This window comes from Pelobates fuscus, chromosome 7, assembly GCF_036172605.1.
Source record: "Pelobates fuscus isolate aPelFus1 chromosome 7, aPelFus1.pri, whole genome shotgun sequence".
Lineage (NCBI taxonomy): Eukaryota > Metazoa > Chordata > Amphibia > Anura > Pelobatidae > Pelobates > Pelobates fuscus.
The window spans coordinates 61,139,481-61,163,380 of NC_086323.1; the positions used below are offsets into that span (position 1 = coordinate 61,139,481).

The 23,900-nt window shown below is 39.1% G+C and overlaps 1 protein-coding gene across 2 annotated transcripts in view; it reads right to left on the reverse strand.

Moving 5' to 3' along the window:
• DPYD (dihydropyrimidine dehydrogenase) overlaps positions 1–7,255 on the reverse strand; it is a 968,764-nt gene extending 961,509 nt beyond the window's left edge. For both annotated transcript variants that reach the window (XM_063428340.1, XM_063428339.1), the window contains exon 1: positions 7,069–7,255. In XM_063428340.1, the coding sequence (XP_063284410.1) occupies positions 7,069–7,107 (39 nt within the window). In that variant the 5' untranslated portion in view covers positions 7,108–7,255. The remainder of the gene's footprint in view (positions 1–7,068) is intronic.
• Between the last annotated feature and the right edge of the window lie 16,645 nt (positions 7,256–23,900).

The window sequence follows — 23,900 nt, forward strand, 5'->3', positions numbered from 1 at the left end:
CCACCGCATTGTACCTAGTTTGAACATTTTATTGTACACCTGCTCGTAACCATGCTTCTCTTTTCGCTATGTTAGCATACTACTGATACTTACATGTTGAACTAGCACATTAGAATTAATAGAATTCCCTAAAGCGACATAACTAGCCCCAGCTTGAATGTTATTCCAGAGAATGCCACACTACAATCTGAATGCACTAGCCTGTTCACATAACTAGCGGTGTATACTTGCACTACTTGAATAGATAATAGCCCAGGTTGCTTTGAATGTTGGCTACGCTCAGGTCCCACTATTACTACGCATAACTAATCCAGCAAGTTACACTCTATAGGCAAGGTTTTTCTAAGCTGATCATTTTTCGACCTCACCACACAATGTGCAAGTTAACTAGCATTACATATGACACACCAAAATATGCAACTTATCTAGCAGGCTCTCTGCTACGTTACAAAGTGTAGGTCATCTAAAATGAACGCACACCCGAGCGGCACCGGTACTGCCAACCTGATAAGCAACGTTCTAAGCCCTAGTTTTTACCTCATGTGTAAACTGACCTAGTATCACACCTTCCATGCTCCGTAATGTAGTAACCAACAGACCGGTGACAGCAACACACATATAACAATGTGCAGCCTACACTAATGCCTAACAATTGTTACAACATGTTTGGATAACTGCCTACCCTCTCAGTCGTGGCATCGTAAGCCTTATTTTGCTTTATTGTATTTTCATTGTGTTAATCAGGCGCATCACCGTCACTGCTTAATGTTGTTTTATTAATACAAATACTAAGGTACGGCTAATCGTTCCCACTCTACCAAGCTGTGCCTACATATATTGTATATTGAACTCTTCATTGCATGTACTGTTAGTCTTATTACCTCAACATACCTAGCTTAATTACTTTTCTGTACTTTGTAGCCAGATACTGCTCTGTTTTAAACGTGCTCATGCAATCTCTACTATAGCATAGGCGGCCCTGCAAAGTTAAGCATCCAGTAACTTTCATCTACTTCATTTTATTTCATCTACCTGTATTCTGAGAAATCAACTGTTTAGTTAAGCATGTTAAATACAAAAAAAAAAATGTGCAGACTATCATGACACTGTTTGGCTTGTTTGAAAACTGTAATACGCTGTTGTGGCGCTTATTGAAATATTGTAACCACCTGCACAACCAAAATAAAGAATTTAAAACGGAAAAAAAATAAAAATAAAGAAGTGCTAAATTAATTGTTGAGAATATAGAATATATAGTGTAGTCAGTATGCTATTGATGAAAATATAGTCAGCTTTGAGCGAAAAAGCTAATTTTATGTAATAAATTCTAGAAATTGTGAGTTGATAAAAATGCCAGATGACAAACACAATACATATTTTTTATATTAAAAGTTTCTTGCATACATAATTTTTTTATATTATGAACATCATCTTTAGTTCAATGTAATTAAGACATAAGGTATAAGGAAAATTTCCATTATTAAAAGTTTACAACATAGCCTCCATTTGTTTGGATGAAACAGACAGTTCTTTCAGTTAGTTTTAATTTGAGTTATGTGCACCCCATGTGATATGCCATTGCACAAATTCATTTTAAGATTATGGGATTCATGTGATAGTCTTTTGAGTAGAGTAGATAAATGGCATTACAAATAACATTTTCCCTTGCCTCCATAATTTTGAAACAAAAAGCCATGGTAATATCACATTTTTACAAGCCAAAGCAAAATATTTAAAAAGAAATAATAATAATAAAAAAATAGTATATATATATATATATATATATTTTTTTTTTTTTTTGCTCTAATAAAAAATTGAATATTTATTATAATTGGAAGCAACATATTTCCTCTCCATCTTAGGAGCAATCCTAACACATAAGGCACTTCAGCTTGCTTTTTAATAAAGTGCAGGCTTGAATAGAAATTAGCAATTTTATAAATTAACATTGTTACAACTCCCTTGCTGTTAGAAAACTGGCCTAGCGGTTACTCTCCAGCAGTTTAGCTTTAATTTGCCCTGAGCATCTGCCTCACAAAAAGACTTTAATTTGCTGTAATACAATTCACTGAGAAATATTTGATTGGAAAGCCACAGAAAGTCTGTGCTGGGGAAGAAGGGGAGGTCTGGCAGTACCTGCAGACACTATATCCGCAGTTATTGCAAGCCAAGTTGTCATTAGAGTACATCCCCCCACCACCAAAAAAAAAAAAAAGGAAGGACAATGACAAGGATCAAATTACATACATATTTTCTTTGGGGATTATCAAAGTATCTCACCGTCCCATGCACTTGAAATTCACCAATTTTATTCCTGTTGCATTTATGAATATATTTTCACATGCAGCCATCTTGTTCCCTAATCTTGTCATGCTTGTTTTATATTCTGTATGCATGTATATATTATTGGTCTTTGCAATGTCATATTTGGGGCTTGAAAATAAACAAAAAAAAAATAGGGTGTAAAAATAATGAAAACCCAGTCTTTGGCTGTGTTTTTCAAGTATTCAAGTCTACAACTACCGACAAAGTTTTCTAGTTATTTGTGTTTCTTACAGTTATTAAAACACTTATGGATTGCATGTCTGTATACTTTAATCACAAAATATAAATACAAGTAGCTTACATTTAACATGGTTAAGTCTGGCACAACGCTTGTTGCCAAAACCCCTAGCAGCATCCTCTTACAGGAGGTTTGAGACAGCTGATGTTAGTGAGAAATTGCCCAGTGAGCATAATTATTTTACATTGACTGCTACTCTAAATGTTTAGGAAGAAAATATATGTCAGGATTTATTGATTGATGGTTAACAAATGAGAGCGCTTGATGTACATATAAAATATAAAAGTAAAATAACTTTTTAACAGACCATTTTAATATTTACTTCTTTATTAAACTGTTAAGTTTACTTTAGTAATGTGTTGGGTTTTTTAACATTATCTTTGTATGAAGTCTCTATGAAAAAAGATACATCGGACTTGAAATTTTCTCTAGTTTCTGCTCAACATATGTTGAACAAAATCTTGTGAAATGCATCTAAAACTTTGTTTTAAAACTTGTCTTTTTCAATTTAAACGAACCTTCCTTTTTTGCCTTTGGTGTGAAAGAGTTCCCAGAAGTGAAATTATTAGTTAGCATCACAATCTGGCTGATGAGATAACTAAAACTTTTTTTTTCATAAAAACATGCAATAAAGATTTTAATCATGTGAGTATATCCAGTTTTACTGACCTTAGCAAAATTAGTGTAGTCAGCATAACTTTTACAGCCGTCCTTTTTACTGGACAAAGTTTTGCCTGTTCTATATTTTTCGAAAAGTTTCTCAAAAACATTGTATTGATCTTTTTTTCCACAATTGGTCCAGAGGGGATGATAATACCAAAACCACCCCCTCCCATTTTCCAATTATATGAATTTATTCACATACAAGTCATATATTCTATAATAAAATCACATTAAAGAATTGTCATCAAATTCTTGCAAAAATAATATCTCTTTGTATCGCTTATTCGTATAGAAACAGTCACCTCTGGCTATGTCTTTATTTATAGAAAGTTATAAAATGCTAAAATACATTTCATTGCAAACTTTACATGCTGTAGATGTTCCTAAATAACATTTCCTCAAAATATCAATGAAAAATTAAATAGTGAAATTTGCATATCAATATAGGATTATGAATGCAGCATGCAGTACGCAATAATTAGATCTAAAATCCCAGTGGGATAGGAAAAGTCTATTAAGTATGCAGATATAGTGATTTCCATGTAAATGAATGGCTAAATTCATATCAAGCCCCTTTTTTAATTCTGTTTTTCCTCTGAGGGCAAAATGCCAGGGTCGTAGGCTGTCCTTAAAGAACACTCCATATTCTAATTTCTGCAATTCATTATATATGTTAATTGCAATGACAAAATGCTTGTGGGTCAACTTCATGTTACACAGTGCTTGGGATGGCATGATTGCCACCCTTAAAATAGGTTCCATCTTTGATTACCATTTGTGTGTAACAATCACTCTAAGGTAACAATAAATGTTAAATAGTGCAAAGCAGAAACAGCATTTTTTTTTTTAATTTATTTATTTTACTTATAGGCTCAACAGAATAAAATTAGGAATTTATTTGTGAATATCATAATGATTTCCCAAATAAGAATATTAGCATGGTAATACTTTTTGAAAAAGTCTCATTCCAAACTGGTACAATTCAGAAATATGGATTCTAAATAATTTAGGTTTCTATACGGTTATTATATGTGTTACATTGTCCTATGTGTTACATTGTCATTTAAAGAAAATCAAAAAACAGAAAAAATGGATCGGGTTCAGTTTTACCTTTTGAGTGCAAAGTATAGATCAACGTGGATTTTAATTCAACAAGACTAGGTCCATTCAAATCCAGTTAAAGTTACCACCAACACTTCTATTGTCTTCGTAGAAGAGTTGGTGGAAAAAAGGAGTTTTGGGAATTTGGGAGCCCCCAGGCCATTCTTAAACAGGCACTATAGTCACCGGAACTACTACAGCTTACTGTAGTTGTTCTATTGCAGGGATTCACAAACCAGATGTTTTAAACCTACAGCTTCCATGATGCTCTGTCATTCTAAATGCATGCAAATTGTCATGGGAGTTGTAGTTCTACAACATCCGGTGATCTACTTTTTGCCACCCCTGTTCTAGTGTGTATAGTATGCAGGCTTTTTAATGTTAGCACTGTGTTTACATTGCTGCCTAGTAACACCTCTAGTGACTGTCACTTAGACAACCACTAGCAGTGCTTCTTGGGTCAGAGCTGCTTTGACCCAGGAAGCACCTCAATGATGTACTGCGTAGCACTGACATTCAGTGTCTCCACACTCTGCATTGAGGCACGGAATATTCTTCATAGAGATGCACTAATTCAATGCATCTCTAAGAGGATATGCTAATTGGCAAGGGCGGCAATTTGCTCTGCCCCTGGGCCATCTCCTTGGCTGAGATCATCAGAATTGACAATCTCAGCCAATCCAATGCTTTCCTGTGGGAAAGCATTGTTATTGGATAAGATTATCGATTCTGATGATGTCAACCAAGGAAGCATAGCCAAACATGAGGATCCCCACACAGCACTGGAAAAAGGTGAGTCATTACTTATTTAAGGGAGCAAGTGTGGGCCAGTGGGGCTAAATAGTTAGTTTAACACTATTCTGTCAGGAATACATTTTGTGTTCGTGACCCGATAGTATTCCTTTAAAGAAGCACTCCAAACCCATAAACCTAGTCAGCTTGCTAAAGTGGCTTTAGTGGTTAACAGAGTGACCATTTCCTCTTACTGGATTGCACCCTCCTGTTTTTTTTTAATCAGGAAGCTGGTAAATTGCTCTTCCTCGTGTGCTCTGACCACTTGCTCAAAGCTGATGTGACGTTTCTCATAGAGAGCATTGGATTCAGTTAGATTGCTGCTCATGGGCTCGGTTTTCCAATGCTTCTCTTTGGCTATTACTAGTGATCTAGACCATCTCACCACTGGAATAGATGTCAGTATTTGAAATAGCCCACACAACACTATTACAAGTAAATGCATTTTTTCTTATGGGGTGTTCCTCTAAGTCTTTTCTCGTCACTATAATGTTAGATAACCCATTCATAAATACATTTTGATTAATCTGGGATAGACTTGCAATAATTATGTATTACAAGAAGTTACTGTCACCTGCATTTATATAAGGTCTTTATAATTATTTCTACTTCAATGTTATCCATGTAATGACTAATAACATGATTTGCTGTCATTGTACTAGAGTCCAGGAGTAGGAAACGTTTGGCACTCCAGATGCTGGGAATACATCTCCCATAAAGCTTTTACAACCATAATGTTGGGAACGTATCACTGGAGATGTAGTCCACAACATCTGGAGTGCCAAAGAATGTCTAACCCTGATTTAGTCCATAAATACCTTACATCAATATGGAATTTCCAGATTGAGCATTGACTGGTCCAGAAGGCCTTGCTTTCACTAAAATGAATGGCATTCCATTGTGGAATTTCTCTTAGTGTAAAGGTTTACTGTGCTTAGTGAATAGTGATTCCTCAATTAAAGGGGGGAAATTGCTATTTAGTTAATCAGAGTAAACTCTTAGTCTGCTTAGCGAATACAGCCCAAGATTGGCAGAAAGGCTTTCTGGGTGAGGAGTATCCTATTGTTACCCAAGTTGATAAAAAAAAAAAAAAAGTGCTGATGTCTATGAGAAATCAACACTTTTATAAATAAACTATGGAACACCCCCTCCCAGCTGTCAATCAAAAAGCCAGGGGGTTTGCTGCCTCCTTTCATTAGCTCCCCTGAACTAACAGAAGTGAGAAACCTAAAACCCCCTCCTTCTCCCCAACTTAACAAGCCAACGGACACATCCATACTCAGATTCAAAGGCTTCTCAATGAGAAAGAGGAGGGGTTTTTTTTCCCTGAGAAAATAACTGGTTACCATTCCAGGAAAAAAAAAAAAAAAAGGCTGCAATTCATTTTAAGATCTACCCCAATGAATACATGCATGACAAAAGCATGCATTGGAGTATATCTACTAAATATTGAATTTTATTTTAAAATAAAATTAGTTTGGAGTGCTCCTTAAGGGGTTTACGATCAGATTAACCTAATTTGCTTTTTTTTTTAGTGGTGTTTTACATTTGAATAATATAAATACAGCTCTATGCAGATAAATTAAACAAACATCACAGTTTAGTTTGAAAAAAATATTTCTAGTCAGAAAAATATAATTTTGTACCACTATTACAAGAGCAGTCTTTTCACGCTTCAGTCTCTATTTTTCCTATTTGGTAAATGTGGTGATTCTACAACAACTGCTTGCTCCAAAGAGACTTTGATATATAGCCTCTAGTGTTGTTTACATAGAAAATCAAGTTTCACACCTGTTACTTTTGCACACAAACCACTGAACAGCAGGGATCCAAGTTATCATAATACGCAGTTAGTAAGAACTGCACTCGCATGCTCTCCAATAACAGGATCTATTATATATGCACAAACATCTGTTAGCGAAGAAAAACACGGAAATCATTTAAAATACCTCTATGTCCATTGGGTCCTTGCTCAGCATGCGGGCCATGATTTCAGAAGTTCTGTGATTGCCTTTGTAACAGCTTTTACAATGAATCTGCACAGATATAGTAATATTAGTAACAGTGACAATTTAGTGAAAACAGCAATCCCCAAGGCTATTCTACAACTGTTTGTCAAAGAGAGTTACATTTTAACCAGAGAAGTTGTATTCTCTGAATGGGCGTGACTACCATATACCATGTGACCACTGTGTTTCATATAGTAAACAGATGAACTTTGTTCCTTTTTTTTTTTCCTCTTTCCCTGTTTAACCCCTTAAGGACAGAGCTTCGGAAGCTTGTCTTTCACTTTATGACAACGGCATTTTTTGCTGTTTGCGTTGAACTGCAATTTGCATTTTACTAATTTATTATTTTTTAATTTACTAATTTATTGCAGGACAGAAAGGGCTTTAATTTGATGTAACATATATATATATATATATATATATATACACACACACAATATATATATATATATATATATATATATATATATATATATATATATATATATATATATATATATATATATATACACACATACATAAATGCTTATTATAAAAAAAAATACAGAAAAATGCCAAAAAAAAGTTTTTTTTACAGTTTTTGCAATAATAATGTGTGCACAATTAGTGCAGGTTAAGGAAAGTAATTAAAAATAAATGCATTTAGTTGTTCTGATTTACAGAATATATAATGTTTCTGGGATTTTACGTTTTTTTTCGTAGTTCCAGGTCACAAAGCACAAGGAGTAAAATAAACTTTTAATGTGGAGCGATTTTAGAATTTGGTATGTTTGTCTTGTAAGCTTAATAGCCACAAAAGAAAACAAAATTGCCACACAAAAGTATATATTTATATAAAGTAGACACCACAAGCTGTTTACCTAAGCTTGTTTTGACAATTTCTACGTAGCCATTTTACCGCCAACCTCTGCTAAATATTGGAGTAAAATTGTGTTTTTTGGGGGTTTTGGCACACAAACTTATAACAAAGAACTTCTCATGTGTATTTCATAAAGTTGGTGTGTACTATTCCTGTACAAAGTTTTATTATGTGTTCAGTTACTTCTGCTGAGTACAACGGTACCCCCATTGTATGTCTTTGGCACTATTTCATGAAGCTACAGTGCCATACAGGAGACCTGTCCTTTTCAGTATTCACAGTAGAATTTTGAGAGACGGATTTAATGAGCCTATGCTTCCATTTGGGTATTATAACAGTTTGACGGTTTAAAAAAAAAACCCACAAAGGCCTACCATTTGTAAAAGTAGACACTCCAGGGTATATCATAAGGTGCATATTGTGCCTTAGAATGCCCCCATTTTTCCACCAATATAGTACCAAAGTATGTGGTAAAAAATTATTTTGGGCATTTTTTTTTTACATACGGATTGCATTTTTGCTGGGCATTTTGTATATTTCATATGTGCCACTAAGTTCAAAACCCCCAAATTATGCTCAGCTAAGTCTTCTGAGTAAAAAGACACCCCCAATGAATGTCTTTGGCACTATTTCGTGAAGCTACAGTGCCATATAGGAGACCAAGCCATATCAGTTTTTACAGAACTTTGAATTTTGACGCTGGGCCTATGTGCAATTTCCAAGCATCTTCACAGGTTTTAAATTCAAACTACCCCACAAAGACCTGCCATTTCTTAAAGTAGACACCCCAGGGTATTTCAAAAAGCATATTTTGAACCTTAGCGTGGGATCATTTTTCCGCTAGCTTGTACCAGGTGTAGTGGTAATAAGCGTTTTTTTCTGCCTTTTTGACACACAAAGTGAGTTTGCACAGTATATTTTGCAAACCTTATGTGTGCTACGACTGTATAATACTTCATATGTTGCTCAGCTATGTGGTCAGCAATACCTCCGTATGTACCTTTTCCAGGTATATGTGGATGTTGAAGGGGCACATTTGAGACGCAGCCATTTTGTTTCTAACTTTGAAGTTTTACGCTGTGTCCATGTTCCAATTTGGAGTAGTTTAGATGGTTGGTTATTGAAATTTCCGCACAAACACATACTATTTATAAAAGAATACACCCTGGGGTAATTCAAAAGGCATATTTTGAACCTTGGCGTGGCATCATTTTTTCTCTAGTTTGTTCCAGGTGTAGTGGTAATGAGCGTTTTTAAATGTATTTTTTAAACTTTTGTTTTGCTTACTAATTTTCTTAAAGTTTCCTAAACTTTCTTAAAACTTTTTTTTTTTTTTTTTTTTTTTTTTACAGATTTAGCATTTTTCTAAGCTTTTTCTTTACCGTTAACCCCTAACTAGCAGTAAGCAGCACTAACAGTAAATTCCCCATAACTCCCACCCATCCTAGCTATCAAAATATTTAATTAAACAATGTTTAAATTAGTTAATTAAATAAATTTACCCCCTGAGGGTTAAAAAAATAAATAAAAGTTAATCGTCAGGGGTTAAAAAAAAAAAAATTAGATCACAGTATGTATTTGTATTTGTATACAGTATCTGTATTTTGATCACTGTAGGCAGTGATCGACTGGCAGGGAAGGGGTTAATTTTTATTTGGACTGGGTAAAGGGTTTATTTTTTAAATTTTTTTACTTAAACGTTATTAAAACTTTTTTTTAACTTAATTTTTTAACTTTTTAAAGCTTAATTTAAAACTTTTAACGTTAACCCCTAGTTAGCTTAGTCAGATCATAGTAAAATGAAATCCCTGCCAATTGATCACTGTAGTCAGTGATCAATTGGCAGGGAAGGGGTTAATTTTTTATTAAACTGGGTAAAGGGGTGGTGGGATTTTAATTTAACTTTATTTATTTTTTTACAGGGGGCAGGATCAGCACTGATCCGTCTCCCTGCACTTCACAGTGAACCCGGAAGTGCAGGGAGGCGGAAGGTGAGTATACTGAGCACATGTGCCCGCTCTGACATGCTGTCAGAGCGGGCACATGAGCTGGGACAGCTGGATCCGGTGTTCCCGGTCTGCCTCCAATACAGAGGCAGACCGGAGCACCAATAACCCCGCGATCACTGTGATTGTGGCGATCTGGGGTTAATTTTAAACGGGTGACGGACTAGGTCCGTCACTCGTCGTTAAGGGTTTCCCCTGAGTGACGGACCTCGTGCGTCACTCGTCATTAAGGGGTTAAATTTAAAATCAGAACTACATTCCTAAATAGGAGGAGGTCATGGCAGGAAACTACTTATTCAGCAAACAGTTAACCGATAGTGATGTACCGAACGGTTCGCTGGCGAATAGTTTCTGGTGAACATAGCGTGTTCGCGTTCACCACGGCGGGCGAACATATGCGCGGTTCGATCCGCCCCTTATTCGTCATGATTGAGTAAACTTTGACCCTGTGCCTCACAGTGAGCAGACACATTCCAGCCAATCAGCAGCAGACCCTCCCTTCCAGACCCTCCCACCTCCTGTACAGCATCCATTTTAGATTCATTCTGAAGCTGCATTCTTAGATAGAGGAGGGAAAGTGTAGCTCCTGCTGATTTGATAGGGAAATGGATAGCTAGGCTAGTGTATTCAGTGTCCACTACAGTCCTGAATGACTCATCTGATCTCTGCTGTAAAGACAGCACCCCAAAAAGCCATTTCTAGGGCTAGAACATCAGTCTGCTTTTTTTTCCTGTGTAATCTAATTGCAGTTGCCTGCCTGCCAGCTTCTGTGTCAGGCTCACAGTGGATACTGTGCCCACTTGCCCAGTGCCACCATTCATATCTGGTGTCACAATAGCTTGCATGTAAAAACAAAACAATTGTTTTCACTGTAATAGATTGAATAGCAGTTGTCTTCAAGCGGGTGTGTCAGGCCTACAGCGTCTACTCTGCCAACCTCTGCCAGTGCACATTGCCACTCTTATCTGGTGTCACAATAGCATGCATTTAAAAACCCCCCAAATTTTTTTGACTGTAATATAATAGCAGTTGGTGTCCTTCATAAGTGTGTGTCAGGCCTAAAGCGTGTACGCTGCCAACCTCTGCCAGTGCACAGTGACACTCATATCTGGTCTCAAAGTAGCTTGCACGCATAGTACCACTAATCCAAAATAAAATGACAGGCAGAGGCAGGCCACCCCGCAGGGGCAGTCGTGGTCGTGGTGCTGTGATTCCCTTTGGCCCTAGAATAATGCCCAGTGTTCAGAGGCCACGTACCCTGAACTTGAAGAGTTCTGAGGACATAGTTGACTGGCTAACACAGGACACCCAATCTTCTACAGCTTCCGCTCGGAACCTTGACGCACCATCCTCCTCCAGCTTAGCTTCGGGCACCTCTCAAGTTACCACTCGCCCACCTGCCGCCACCACCAACACTAGCACCACAGCCGCTTCACTTGGTATGTCAGAGGAATTATTTACACATCCGTTTGAAGAAATGAGTGATGCACAACCATTATTGCCAGAGGATGTAGATAACAGGGATATGTCTCAGTCAGGCAGCATTACACACATGGACGTACGGTGTGATGATGATGTTGTACCCGCTGCTGCTTCCTTTGCTGAGTTGTCAGATACAAGTGAAGCAGTTGATGATGACAATGCGTCCATGGATGTCACGTGGGTGCCCGCTCGGCAAGAAGAAGAACAGGGCGAAAGTTCAGATGGGGAGACAGAGAGAAGGAGGAGGAGGAGGAGACGAGTTGGAAGCAGGGGGAGGTTGTCACAAGGAGCTAGTGGCAGAGTCAGACAGCATGCATCGGCACCCGGGGTCAGCCCGACACCACGCCAATCAACGCATGCTGTGTCCACCACCAGAATGCCGTCATTGCAGAGCTCAGCAGTGTGGAATTTTTTTGTGTGTCTGCCTCTGACAACAGCGATGCCATTTGCAACCTGTGCCAAAAGAAACTGTGTCATGGTAAGTCCAACACTCACCTAGGTACAACTGCTTTGCGTAGGCACATGATCGCACATCACAAACACATGAGTACAAGCAGCACACAAACTCAAAGCCGCCATCCTCCTCCTGGTCCAGCATCTTCAGCCACATCAACCACTGCTGTCCTCCTTGCCTGCTCTCAACCATCTGCCACTCCGTCTCTCGCCTTGAGCAGTTCCCGCTCATCTGCCCACAGTCAGGTGTCTGTCAAGGACATGTTTGAGCGTAAGAAGCCAATGTCAGAAAGTCACCCCCTTGCCCGGCATCTGACAGCCGGCTTGTCTGAACTATTAGCCTGCCAGCTTTTACCATACAAGCTGGTGGAGTCTAAGGCGTTCAAAAAATTTGTAGCTATTGGGACACCGCAGTGGAAGGTACCCGGACAAAATTTATTTTCACAAAAGGCAATCCCCAACCTGTACTCGATTGTGCAAAAGGAAGTAATGGCATGTCTGGCACACAGTGTTGGGGCAAGGGTCCATCTGACCACTGATACCTGGTCTGCAAAGCATGGTCAGGGCAGGTATATCACCTACACTGCGCATTGGGTAAACCTGCTGATGGCTGCCAAGCATGGAATGCGTGGCTCTGCAGAAGAGTTGGTGACACCGCCACGACTTGCAGGCAGGCCTGCTGCCACCTCCTCTACTCCTCCTCCTACTCCATCCTCTTCCATAACCTCCTCGGCGGAGTCCTCTTCTGCTGCTGCGTCTTGCTCCACATCAACGGCACCCCCCAGCTCCCCAGATACTATTCCAAATCCCGGATACGGCAGTGTCACGCCATCTTGGGTTTGACTTGCTTGAAAGCAGAGAGAGTCACACCGGACAAGCACTCCTGTCCGCCCTGAACGCACAGGTGGAAAAGTGGCTGACTCCGCAGCAACTGGATATCGGCAAAGTGGTGTGTGACAACGGAAAAAATTTGATAGCGGCATTGAAGTTGGGCAAGTTGACACATGTGCCGTGCATGGCACATGTGTGTAATCTGATCGTACAACGCTTTGTGCATAAGTACACAGGCTTACAGGACGTCCTGAAGCAGGCCAGGAAGGTGTGTGGCCATTTCAGGCGTTCCTAAACGGCCATGGCGCACTTTGCAGATATCCAGCGGCGAAACAACATGCCAGTGAGCGTGCCCTGCGAAGAGTGCTGGATCAGGCCATAGATGAGCGTGAAGAGGAAGAGTTGTGGTCACCATCACCACCAGAAACAGCCTTATCAGCATCGCTTGCTGGACCTGCAGCAACGCTGGAAGAGGATTGTGAGGAAGAGGAGTCAGATGAGGAATGTGGCTTTGAGGAGGAGGAGGAAGACCAACCACAACAGGCATCCCAGGGTGCTCGTTGTCACCTATCTGGTACCCGTGGTGTTGTACGTGGCTGGGGGGGGAAGAACATACCTTCATTGAGATCACTGAGGAGGAGGAACGGGAAATGAGTAGCTCAGCATCCAACCTTGTGCAAATGGGGTCTTTCATGCTGTCGTGCCTGTTGAGGGACCCTCGTATAAAAAGGCTGAATGAGAACGACCTGTACTGGGTGTCCACGCTACTAGACCCCCGGCATAAGCAGAAAGTGGCGGAAATGTTAGCGAATTACAACAAGTCGGAAACGATGCAGCATTTGCAAAATAAATTAAAACGTATGCTTTACACAGCGTATAAGGGTTATGTCACAGCACAACGGGAATCTAACAGGGGAAGAGGTGAAAGTCATCATCCTCCTCCCACGACCACGCCGGCAAGGACAGGATGCTTTAAAGACGTGTTGTTGATGGAGGACATGCAGAGCTTTTTAAGTCCTACCCATCGCCACAGCCCTTCGGGATCAACCCTCAGAGAACGACTCGACCGACAGGTAGCAGACTACCTCGCCTTAACTGCAGATATCGACACTCTAAGGAGCGATGAACCCCTTGACTACTGGGTGTGCAGGCTTGACCTGTGGCCTGAGCTATCCCAATTTGCAATAGAACTTCTGGCCTGCCCCGCTTCAAGTGTCCTGTCAGAAAGGACCTTCAGTGCAGCAGGAGGTATTGTCACTGAGAAGAGAAGTCGCCTAGGTCAAAAAAGTCTAGATTACCTCACCTTTATTAAGATGAATGAGGGATGGATCCCGAAGGGACTGACAGTGGGCGATACATTCGACTAAAAAAGGCCTGATGAGATCAGCTGCCTTGGGCTAAAAATGGTCCACACGCTGCTGTATTTTAGCTCTGAATGCCGGTTGACTTGCGTGACTTATCCGCCACCAACTAGGGTTCAAGCCGCAATGTTTTAGGGCACTTTCTGCCTGGGAAACAAACATCAATTTTTATGGCCGCTGCTACAGCAGCGGCTGCAACAATACCTAATTTTTCAGGCCTCTGGTGCTGCACTGTGGCTTCAAAAACAAACAAAAAAAAAAAGGCACATAACAGGGATTAAACTGATAGGAATAGTACTACTTAACACACCACTCCTATCTGGTGGCACATTAGATTGCATGCGCAGTGCCCCAAATTTGAAGTAGGAGGACCGACCAAGCATCTTTTTCCATCGCCCGGTTCCTAAAATCGATACCATAAACACGTCCCCTGATAGGGTGCCAGTTCATTATTCTCTTGGGCGCCAGCTCGTTATTCTCTTTTTCACTTCACTAGGGACACTTTACTGCACTATGGGCACTTAGACCCACTCTTTGTCTTGCACACTGTTATTCCTAGCCAGCATCTGTGATGGGAAATCAGGCAGTCATCTAAACGTTTAGATTGAGCTTTAGCTTAGAACACCCTTGAAGTTGTTTAAGGAGATTAGGGCTAGTTTAGAGGATTCTTCTTAGACCTCTCTGAGTCTTTATAGCCCTTCTACCTATCCAGCATTTCTAGAAACTAGCTAAGAGAAAGGGTGGCTGTGTGTCTGTGATACATTTAACTTTATATCACCTTATTGACACTTTTTATGACAGCATCACTCCGGTCTCCATACTCTCTGCCTATACCCATCTATTTAGAGGGGATTTCCTTGCCCCTTGCAATATTATATAATAGGTAATAGTATTACCATTATTACACAATTAGCCACTATAGGGGAATGAGTATAGTATCCCTTTGTTATTTATAAATGATACAATAAAGACTTTTGTCCATTACTCAATTTACTTTAACAAAGGGTACTAACCACGGTATTAGGAAGCATTACTCTGCTTTCCCTTTCTCCCTCTATTATACACCTATGCTCACTAGGATTTGTAAGTATCACTTTATTATAGTGGTCTTACCTTTTCCTATGCCAGTTTTAGATCTCCTTCTTGGGAGATTTTTTTATTTTTTTCCATTTTATTAGCATACCTGGGTACAAGCCCTCGGTGGGGCTGGCACCACCACCTGACCACATTTCCTAGTATCTTCCACTCATACCGCTTTTTCCATCTTTGAAGGGGTTTGGCGAAACAAGGAAATAGTCCTCTACTCGTAACAGGGATTAAACTGATAAAAATAGTACTACTTAACACACCTTATAATAACGAAGAGAGAGGAGTCTGAGGAGGTAGGTGGCTTTGAGGAGGTGGAAGACCAAACACAGCAGGCGTCCCAGGGGGCTTGTTGTCACCTTTCGGGGACCGTTGGTGTTGTACGTGGCTGGGTGGAGGAAGAGACCTTTAATGACATCAGTGAGGACAAGGAACATGGCTAGCTTGGTATCCAACCTTTTGCAAATGGGGAGTTTGCGGTTGTGCAAATTGACTGTTTGCGGTATGTTAAACGGGGAGTTTGGTCTGTCACTGTGAAGCGGGCATAACCCTTACACTACCTGATTGATACAACATCATACAGTAGGTCCCCCCCCCCCCCCCCATTATTTTATGGCCCCCACCCACCGCTCATGGGTGGGGCCCAGGGAGGAGGACAGTAGGTCCCCCCCCCCTTATCCTTATTTATTGAATATTCCCCTGTATAACAATGTTTGGCATTTAGTGAATATTCCCTATTCTGCTCTGTGTCATGGTCTCTGAGGACAGGTGTCAATCCATATCTGCCAAGTGACCCTATGTAGGAGGAACCGTCCCTATTCTGCTCTGTGTCAATGTGTATCAGGGTTCCTGATGACAGTTGTCAATCCATATCTGCCATGTGACCCTATGTAGGGGGAACAGTCCCTATTCTGCTCTGTGTCAGTGTGTATCAGGGTCCCTGAGGACAGGTGCCAATCCATATCTGCCAAGTGACCCTATGTAGGGGGAACAGTCCCTATTCTGCTCTGTGTTAGTGTGTATCAGGGTCTCTGAGGACAGGTGTCAATCCATATGTCAAGGTGTCAATATGTCATATGTCAGGTGTCAATCCATATCCATTGTGTTTTAGGAATGTTAGGTGATTTATGCCCTTTATGGATTAAAACCAAACTCGGCATCAACTGTGTAATTTTCCATGGGAATTTTTCCATCACTATTGTCGCCAGAAAGAGTCCCTGTGGGTTTTAAAATTTGCTTGCCCATTAAAGTCTATGGCGGTTCGTCCGGTCGCAAACATTTGCGGAAGTTCGTGTTCGCGAACCGAAAAAAAGTTATGTTCGCGACATCACTATTAACCAATACATTGCTAAAGACAATTGTAATTGGAACCTAAAGCTGACCTGATACATATATCTGTATAACTTTATTTTTATAAACCATCAGTTTACACAGCATTTGTCAAGAGTCAATGTGATTAAAAGGCATCAATGTTGCCAATGTATTAGAATATTTTTTCTCTCTTTTTTAAAATGTTTTTATATTAGGCCTAGAAAAACATCAACTTTTGAATGTAAGAGATTCAAAAATGTTTACGATGATGTTATTAAAAGCTAACTTTGTTTCCCTCTTACATTGTGCAAATTGGGCAACGTGAGGCCTCACCTTTAATCACTAAGCCCTGAGATTATTTGGTCTGTTACAGCTGAGGGTCAAGGTTCCTTTAGGTAAGTATGTCCACATTTTGCAATCATTTTGGACAAAGCAGAATGAAGCTTTTTATGTTAATTCAGATTGTTCAAATTGCGCTTAATGGGTACATTTCATTAAAACAATTTGGACCAATCGATTGCAATGTTGCATAACAAATACAATGCAAACTTAAAAAGCAAATGTAACGCATTAGCAAATTTCTACACTACCATGCATCAAATCAAATCTCAGGTTTTAGCAAAATGATCATGGGGGTTTATTCACTAAACAATGAATTGTTGATTCGTTTGAAGTCCAAAACGGAAAATATATATTTTTTTTGGAATTCATTACTTTTACTACACCACTCAGATTTAGTGAATAAACTCCCTTGTATATGTTGCCAGCTTCCTATATTTAGAATACCTACCTTCTACTTGTCAATACCCACCTACTGTCCAGAATTAACCCACAAACAATAACTTTTTTTTATTATTAAAATCAGTTGGATTCCTGATCTTCTGTATTATCATGGCACACAATCCTAATAGCAATCTGAGAGTGAATGTGGTTTTAGTACTGGTTTTCTGCAAATAGCATAATGACCAGCCTACTTGCTCACACTGGCTACTAACTCACCCAGATATTCTTGTTGGGTTATGACATTAGCTGTTAGAATTGTTAATAAGTATGAGTATATGTGCTATAAGTACCCGTAGCATACTATGTACTGCAGACAAACGCCGGAAAGAGCTCAAGTAATACTTTATAAAGAAAAGAAAGTAAAACGTTACACAAGTCATAGCAAGGCACATATAGAGAGAGTTGGAGAGTGATGGCTAACCTTGACACCATAAATCCGGGCTGTCCAACCTGCGGCCCCCCAGATGTTGCTGAACTACAGCTCCCATGATTCCCTGGCTATCTGTTTCATTGAAAGAATCATGAGAGAGTTGTAGTTCAGCAACATCTGAGGGGTCGCAGGTCGAACAGGCCTGCTCTAAAAGCTAGAAAAGCATAATGGGAAATGAAGTCCAGAAACAATTTATGGTGTCAAGGTTAGCCATCAGTGGTATAGGATCTGCCAAATAAGTTGTACAGTAGCAGGCTTATGCAATGTATGATCTTATATTGTAACCAAATACCCATTATTTTTGCCTATATCAGATCTTTACAAAAACTATTACATTCTGTGAACTTTGAAGGTGGTGTTCAGTGAGTGAGTGCACTGGATCTTGTTTGCTTTTACGTATAACTGCAGAGCATCAGAACATGTAGGAATAGGTTGATTTGTGGGTCAGGTCCATGTCCTCCTCTAGTCATTGTCCCCTCATCATCATTATTATTCAATCATCTACCTGTAATTGGTGGGTGACTACCTCTCTGTTAGTGAATTGATATTGGTTTCTGGGTGATAGGTCAAATCAGGCCACACTGATCCTACCTCTTTTTTCTGCAAGTCTTAGTTGTTTCTCCAATATAGCTGTGTATAGTGTGTGCACTGTAGTGCACTCTACTGTTAGTGCACTGTACAGATGGGGCAGTAGTTTGATTAAGGCTGCTGGCTTTTTTGCTATTCATAAGGCATAGGCTATGTGGAACACCATCACCCAAGTGTTCTGCCAGCTGTAACTGAGTTTATGTCTGTATGTGTGACTGTGCCTGTATGCATCTGTCAGTATTTTTCTGTATTTGTATATCTGCATGTGTAGATTATGAGTCCATGCAACTGTGAGTATGATGTGTAAAACTGATTGTAAGCAGTTTTTTCTGATCTGATTAATATCCCTAATTGTGTTTATAATTTTGCTATTTTGTTTGTTATTCACTATACATCCATAGTTCAAATTTGTGGTCTTTATTTCAACATAATATTAAACTGCTATCAGTTATAACAACTTATTCATTGTCTATATTTGCTACTTTGAACAGAGGAGGTGTGTGTATCTATCAACAAGAACTTTAGAATAGTAAGTTGTATGCCTGATATTTAAAGATTTTCTGAATATACATGATTATACTTTGTATCATTAAACAGATATTATTATTGATATATATACACCAGTATATATATATATATATATATATATATATATATATAAATACACAAACCAGTGCACTCACTTATTATCTAAACAGTGATTTAAAATCCTAAATAGTACTATTTAAAAACACCTCACCTAGGTAACAAATAATGGGGGTTTGGTTACATTATACGATCATATATTGCATAAGCCTGCCAACTGCATCAGTACCCCATTCTTGGTAGGTCCTACTCTAGCAGCCTAATGCTTGCTCTTATGAGATTAATCCACTTACTTGGGAAATGCTTCCTTATTGGGACTCTCTGCAAGTCAAGGCTAAATAGGATCCTGGAATGAGACACCTGTGACAGGGAGGGGTGAAAAACCCAGGGGTTGGCCTAGACCCCCACAATTATAAACAAAGTCAGGAGGGCTGCACTCACCTAAACATGCATACATTATAGGGTGCTACTGGGACCAAAATACAAAATACACAAACCAGTGCACTCGCTTATTAACTAAACAGTGATTTCAAATCCCGGATAGTAGCATTAGGCTGCTAGAGTAGGACCTGCCAAGAATGGGGTACTTTGATGCAGTTGGCAGGCTTATGCAATGTATGATCATATAATGTAACCAAACCCCATTATTTGTTACCTAGGTGAGGTGTTTTTAAATAGTACTATTTAGGATTTGAAATCACTGTTTAGTTAATAAGCGAGTGCACTGGTTTGTGTATTTTGTATTTTGGTCTCAGTAGCACCTAATAATGTATGCATATTTAGGTGAGTGCAGCCCTCCTGACTTTGTGTGTGTGTGTATATATATATATTTATATATATATAAAATGGTGAAATGTAACAATAAATAAGATAATTACAAACAGGCACACTAGGTAGATGAGGACCCTGCTCAAACGAGCTTACAGTCTATAGGAGGCAGGGTATAAGAATACAATAGAAAGTGCATCAAGGGGGATAACAACCAAACAACAAGGTGGGAAAGTAGTATGACTAGAGATGAGAGTGACGTGTTGCCCTTTAAGAGAGAGCAAGAGACAGGTTTATAACATAGAAGTTACTTTGGGAGGCGATAAGCTTATTCAAAAATGGGTTTTGAGGGACTTCTTAAACAATTGAAGACTAGGGGAGAGTCTGAAGGAGGTAGGCAGGCTGTTCCAAAGGAAAGTCCTGCAAGCATGAATTAGCAGTAAGGGTGTAAACAGTGAACAGGAGAAGGTCACCATCAGAGCAGAGAGACCAGGAAGGGGCATACCTACGAATCAGTGAAAAAATATAACAGGGGTTTGAGTTGTTTAAAGCTTTATAAGGGTTAGTATTTTGAATTGACACCTACAGGATACAGAAAGACAGTGTAAGGATCGACAGAGGGGCAAGATGTGAGAGGAGCGGCAAGAGAGAAAGATCAGCACTGTGGCAGCATTCATTACAGATTGTAGTGAGGCAGTACAGCATCTAGGTAGACCAATTAGGATAGACTTACAGTAATCAATGTGAGAAATTACTAGAGCATGAAAAATCTCCTTGACAGCATCTTGCATAAGAAAGGAGAAGACATGGGCAATATTTTTGAGGTGGAATTGACAGGTTTTAGCAACAGAATGGATGTGTAGTACAGAGGTGAGGTCAGAATGAAAGATAACACCAAAACACTGAGCTTGCAAAAATGGGCTGATGCAGGTACCAGCAACTTGGAAGGAGAGGGAAAAAAGAAGGATCAATTTGATGAGGAAGAAAACTAAGAATCTCGTTTTAGAGAGATTGAGTTTAAGAAAGTGGGAAGACATGCAGTCTGAGACAAATGAAAGACAAGTTGTCACATGTTGTAGGACAGCGGGGAAAAGAGCAGGAGAGGATATATATATATATATATATATATATATATATATATGTGTGTCATTGTCATACAGGTGGTAGTAGATACTAAATTCATTTATGACTTTGCTAAGAGAGGCAATATAAAGAGATAACAGAAGGTGACCAAGAATAGAGCCTTGGGGGATTCCACATAAGACAGGACAAGTGGAAGAGACACTGAATGAATGTTGGGAGAGATAGGAGAAGAAACATGTGAGGACAGTGTCACAGAGATTGAGGGACTGAAGAGTTTGGAGAAGGAGTACATAATCAAGAGTGTCAAAGACTGCAGGGGGGACAAGAAGAATTGGTATGGAGTAGTGGCCTTTGAATTTAGCTTCAAACAGATCATTTGAAACTTTAATCAGAGCGGTGGGGTGCTAGATTGAAGAGGGTCGAGGAGAGGGTTAGAATTGAGGAAGCAAGCCAAATGGGTAAAGACAAGTCTTTCTAGAAGCTTTGAGGAAAAATTGAGCAGGGATATGGGACGATGGTTTAAAGGGTAAGATGGGTAAAGAGATGACTTTTTTTTATAGAATGTGACGGCAGATAAGAACCAATCGGCCCATCTAGTCTGCCCAATTTTGTAAATACTTTTATTAGTCCCTAGCCTTATCTTATAGTTAGGAAAGCCTCATGCATGTCCCACACATGCTTAAACTCCTTTACTGTGTTAACCTCTACCACTTCAGCTGGAAGGCTATTCCATGCATCCACTACCCTCTCAGTAAAGTAATACTTCCTGATATTATTTTTAAACCTTTGCCCCTCTAATTTAAGACTATGTCCTCTTGTTGTGGTAGTTTTTCTTCTTTTAAATATCGTCTCCTCCTTTACTGTGTTGATTCCCTTTATGTATTTAAATGTTTCTATCATATCCCCCCTGTCTTGTCTTTCCTCCAAGCTATACATGTTAAGATCCTTTAACCTTTCCTGGTAAGTTTTTAGGACTGGTACAACAGTTACATCTTAAAGTTGAGCAGGGATAATGCCAGAAGAGAGAACACAGTTGACGATGTGTGTTAAGGATGACATGGCAAGAGGACAGAGATCTGTTATGGTGAGGTGGAAATAGCCAGAAGGACAGGAGAAGGTGGGGATGGATGAGTTCAGAATGGACATCAGCTTAGAGTTGCTGGAGGTCAAGAGAATTCATAGTCCTTCTGAGTTGAGGGGGGTTAGGGTGAGAATGTTGGGTGAGAGGGCTGTCAAGAACAATATGATAAGAGGTGGTGATCTGACTTAGGAAATGGAGGGTTACAGAGATTAGAGACCATGCATGCAGCAGAAAAAATAAGATTGAGGGTATTGCCATCTACATGCGTGAAAGAATATATAACAAACTGTAATTGGTTCTTATATATTCTTGATTTCCTCATGATCACACTTTTATCCAAACTATTAACTTTTAACTAATAAGAAAAAGGGGAACTTGTTGTTTCTTAACAAAACATTGCACATTAGTTTACACTTCTCCATCAACAAATTATTAACCACATAAATTACCAAACATCTTAAAAATAATTGTCTTTTCCCATTCATGTGTTCAACATTTGCATGTAACTTGCACAAAGTACTCTGCTGAGTTACACAGAATAATGTTGTTATATCAAATAAACATGTTACAGCCAAAAAATGGCAGACATATAAAATGGTAATACAATTAAATTCCTTTGGAGGAAAATGGTCTTGTGTGCTCGGAATGCCTGACTCTGGCTGGCTACTCTGTGAGACTATGCTACAATGTATAAGCTTTTGACAAATCTTGTGAAAGAGCACCTGTCAATGAAAGGGTGAAGTTTATGACTCTTAGGTCATGGCTTCAAATACGCATAAATGTTTATTCACTAAACCAGATATGAATAATTGACAGAAGCATGCAAAATTCCAGCTCAGTTCTTTTCAAACTTGGCTATTCACCTGCTTACTTTGTTCTATTATTTTTTATACTCTATTTAAAATGTGAATATAAAAAAAAAAAAAAAATTCTATACTGGAGTAATTCTAGAAAATGCAGACAAGTAGCAACCCATTAAATGATTATCCATGTCAAATAATATTCTGTGCCTCTACAGCACCTGAATGCTGTCCTTGTAAGTGAAAACAAGTATTTAAAGATTGTGTAAAGAGGGGAGAACAAATGGCAGGATTCTCAGTATTAAGATTATATGCTCAGCATGAAGGCTGAAGTTGCTAAAATTGCAGAAATTTGAGAATATATATTACATGAAACTATTTATAATCTCAGTCATGTAATACATTTAGCATTGTATCGATTTGTACAAAACTGAAAGTTATAATAAAAAATATAAAAGCATTTCAAAACCAAAACAATGTAGAACGTATTTAAGTGCTAGGCCAATATAAGCATGCAAAAGTAGAGTAATTAGAGGCAATGTGTAAATTTGGAGCAATGCCCCTATTGGCCATTGCATAACCTACAAATTTGAGGACCATTCAATAACATGACCAGAAATTCAAGGGTGGTGCACACCAGATTGTCTTACTGGCAGACCATCATGGAACCAAACAAGACTGGTGATAGTGGGACAGAATCTCAAAATAATGACTTGGCATCATGGCAGAGCTGAAATAATTTTGGTATGAATTCCTAAAGTATTTATTCATTAAATTTTGACTTGTAGTGAATTGACATCAAAAACATAAAATTTCTGCCAACAAACCTATTACAAGATAAACACCACTAAAATACAAGCCATGGGCATAAATATAGATGCAAACACACTACATATACTGCAAAAATATTTTGCCTTAGACTGAAGAACAGACCATGTCTCCTTTCTGGGACTACTCACAAAAAACCCACAAGATCTATTTAAACACAATTATGAACCCTTGCGAAGGGAAATTGCGCATGCACTGCAAACCTGTGAAGACAAATTTCTCTCCTGTGTGGGCAGAATTGCTGCAGTAAAAATGACCCTACTACTGAAACTTCAGTACCTCTTTCGGACACTCTAAATACGATTGTCCAAACCATTTTAGACCAAATGCATAAACTGTTTGGCCAATTCATATGGGCTAAGTGGAAGATACGAGTGGCATCGAAAGTTTTACATAGATCTGTTGAAACGGGTCGACTGGAATTTACCAACATAAAA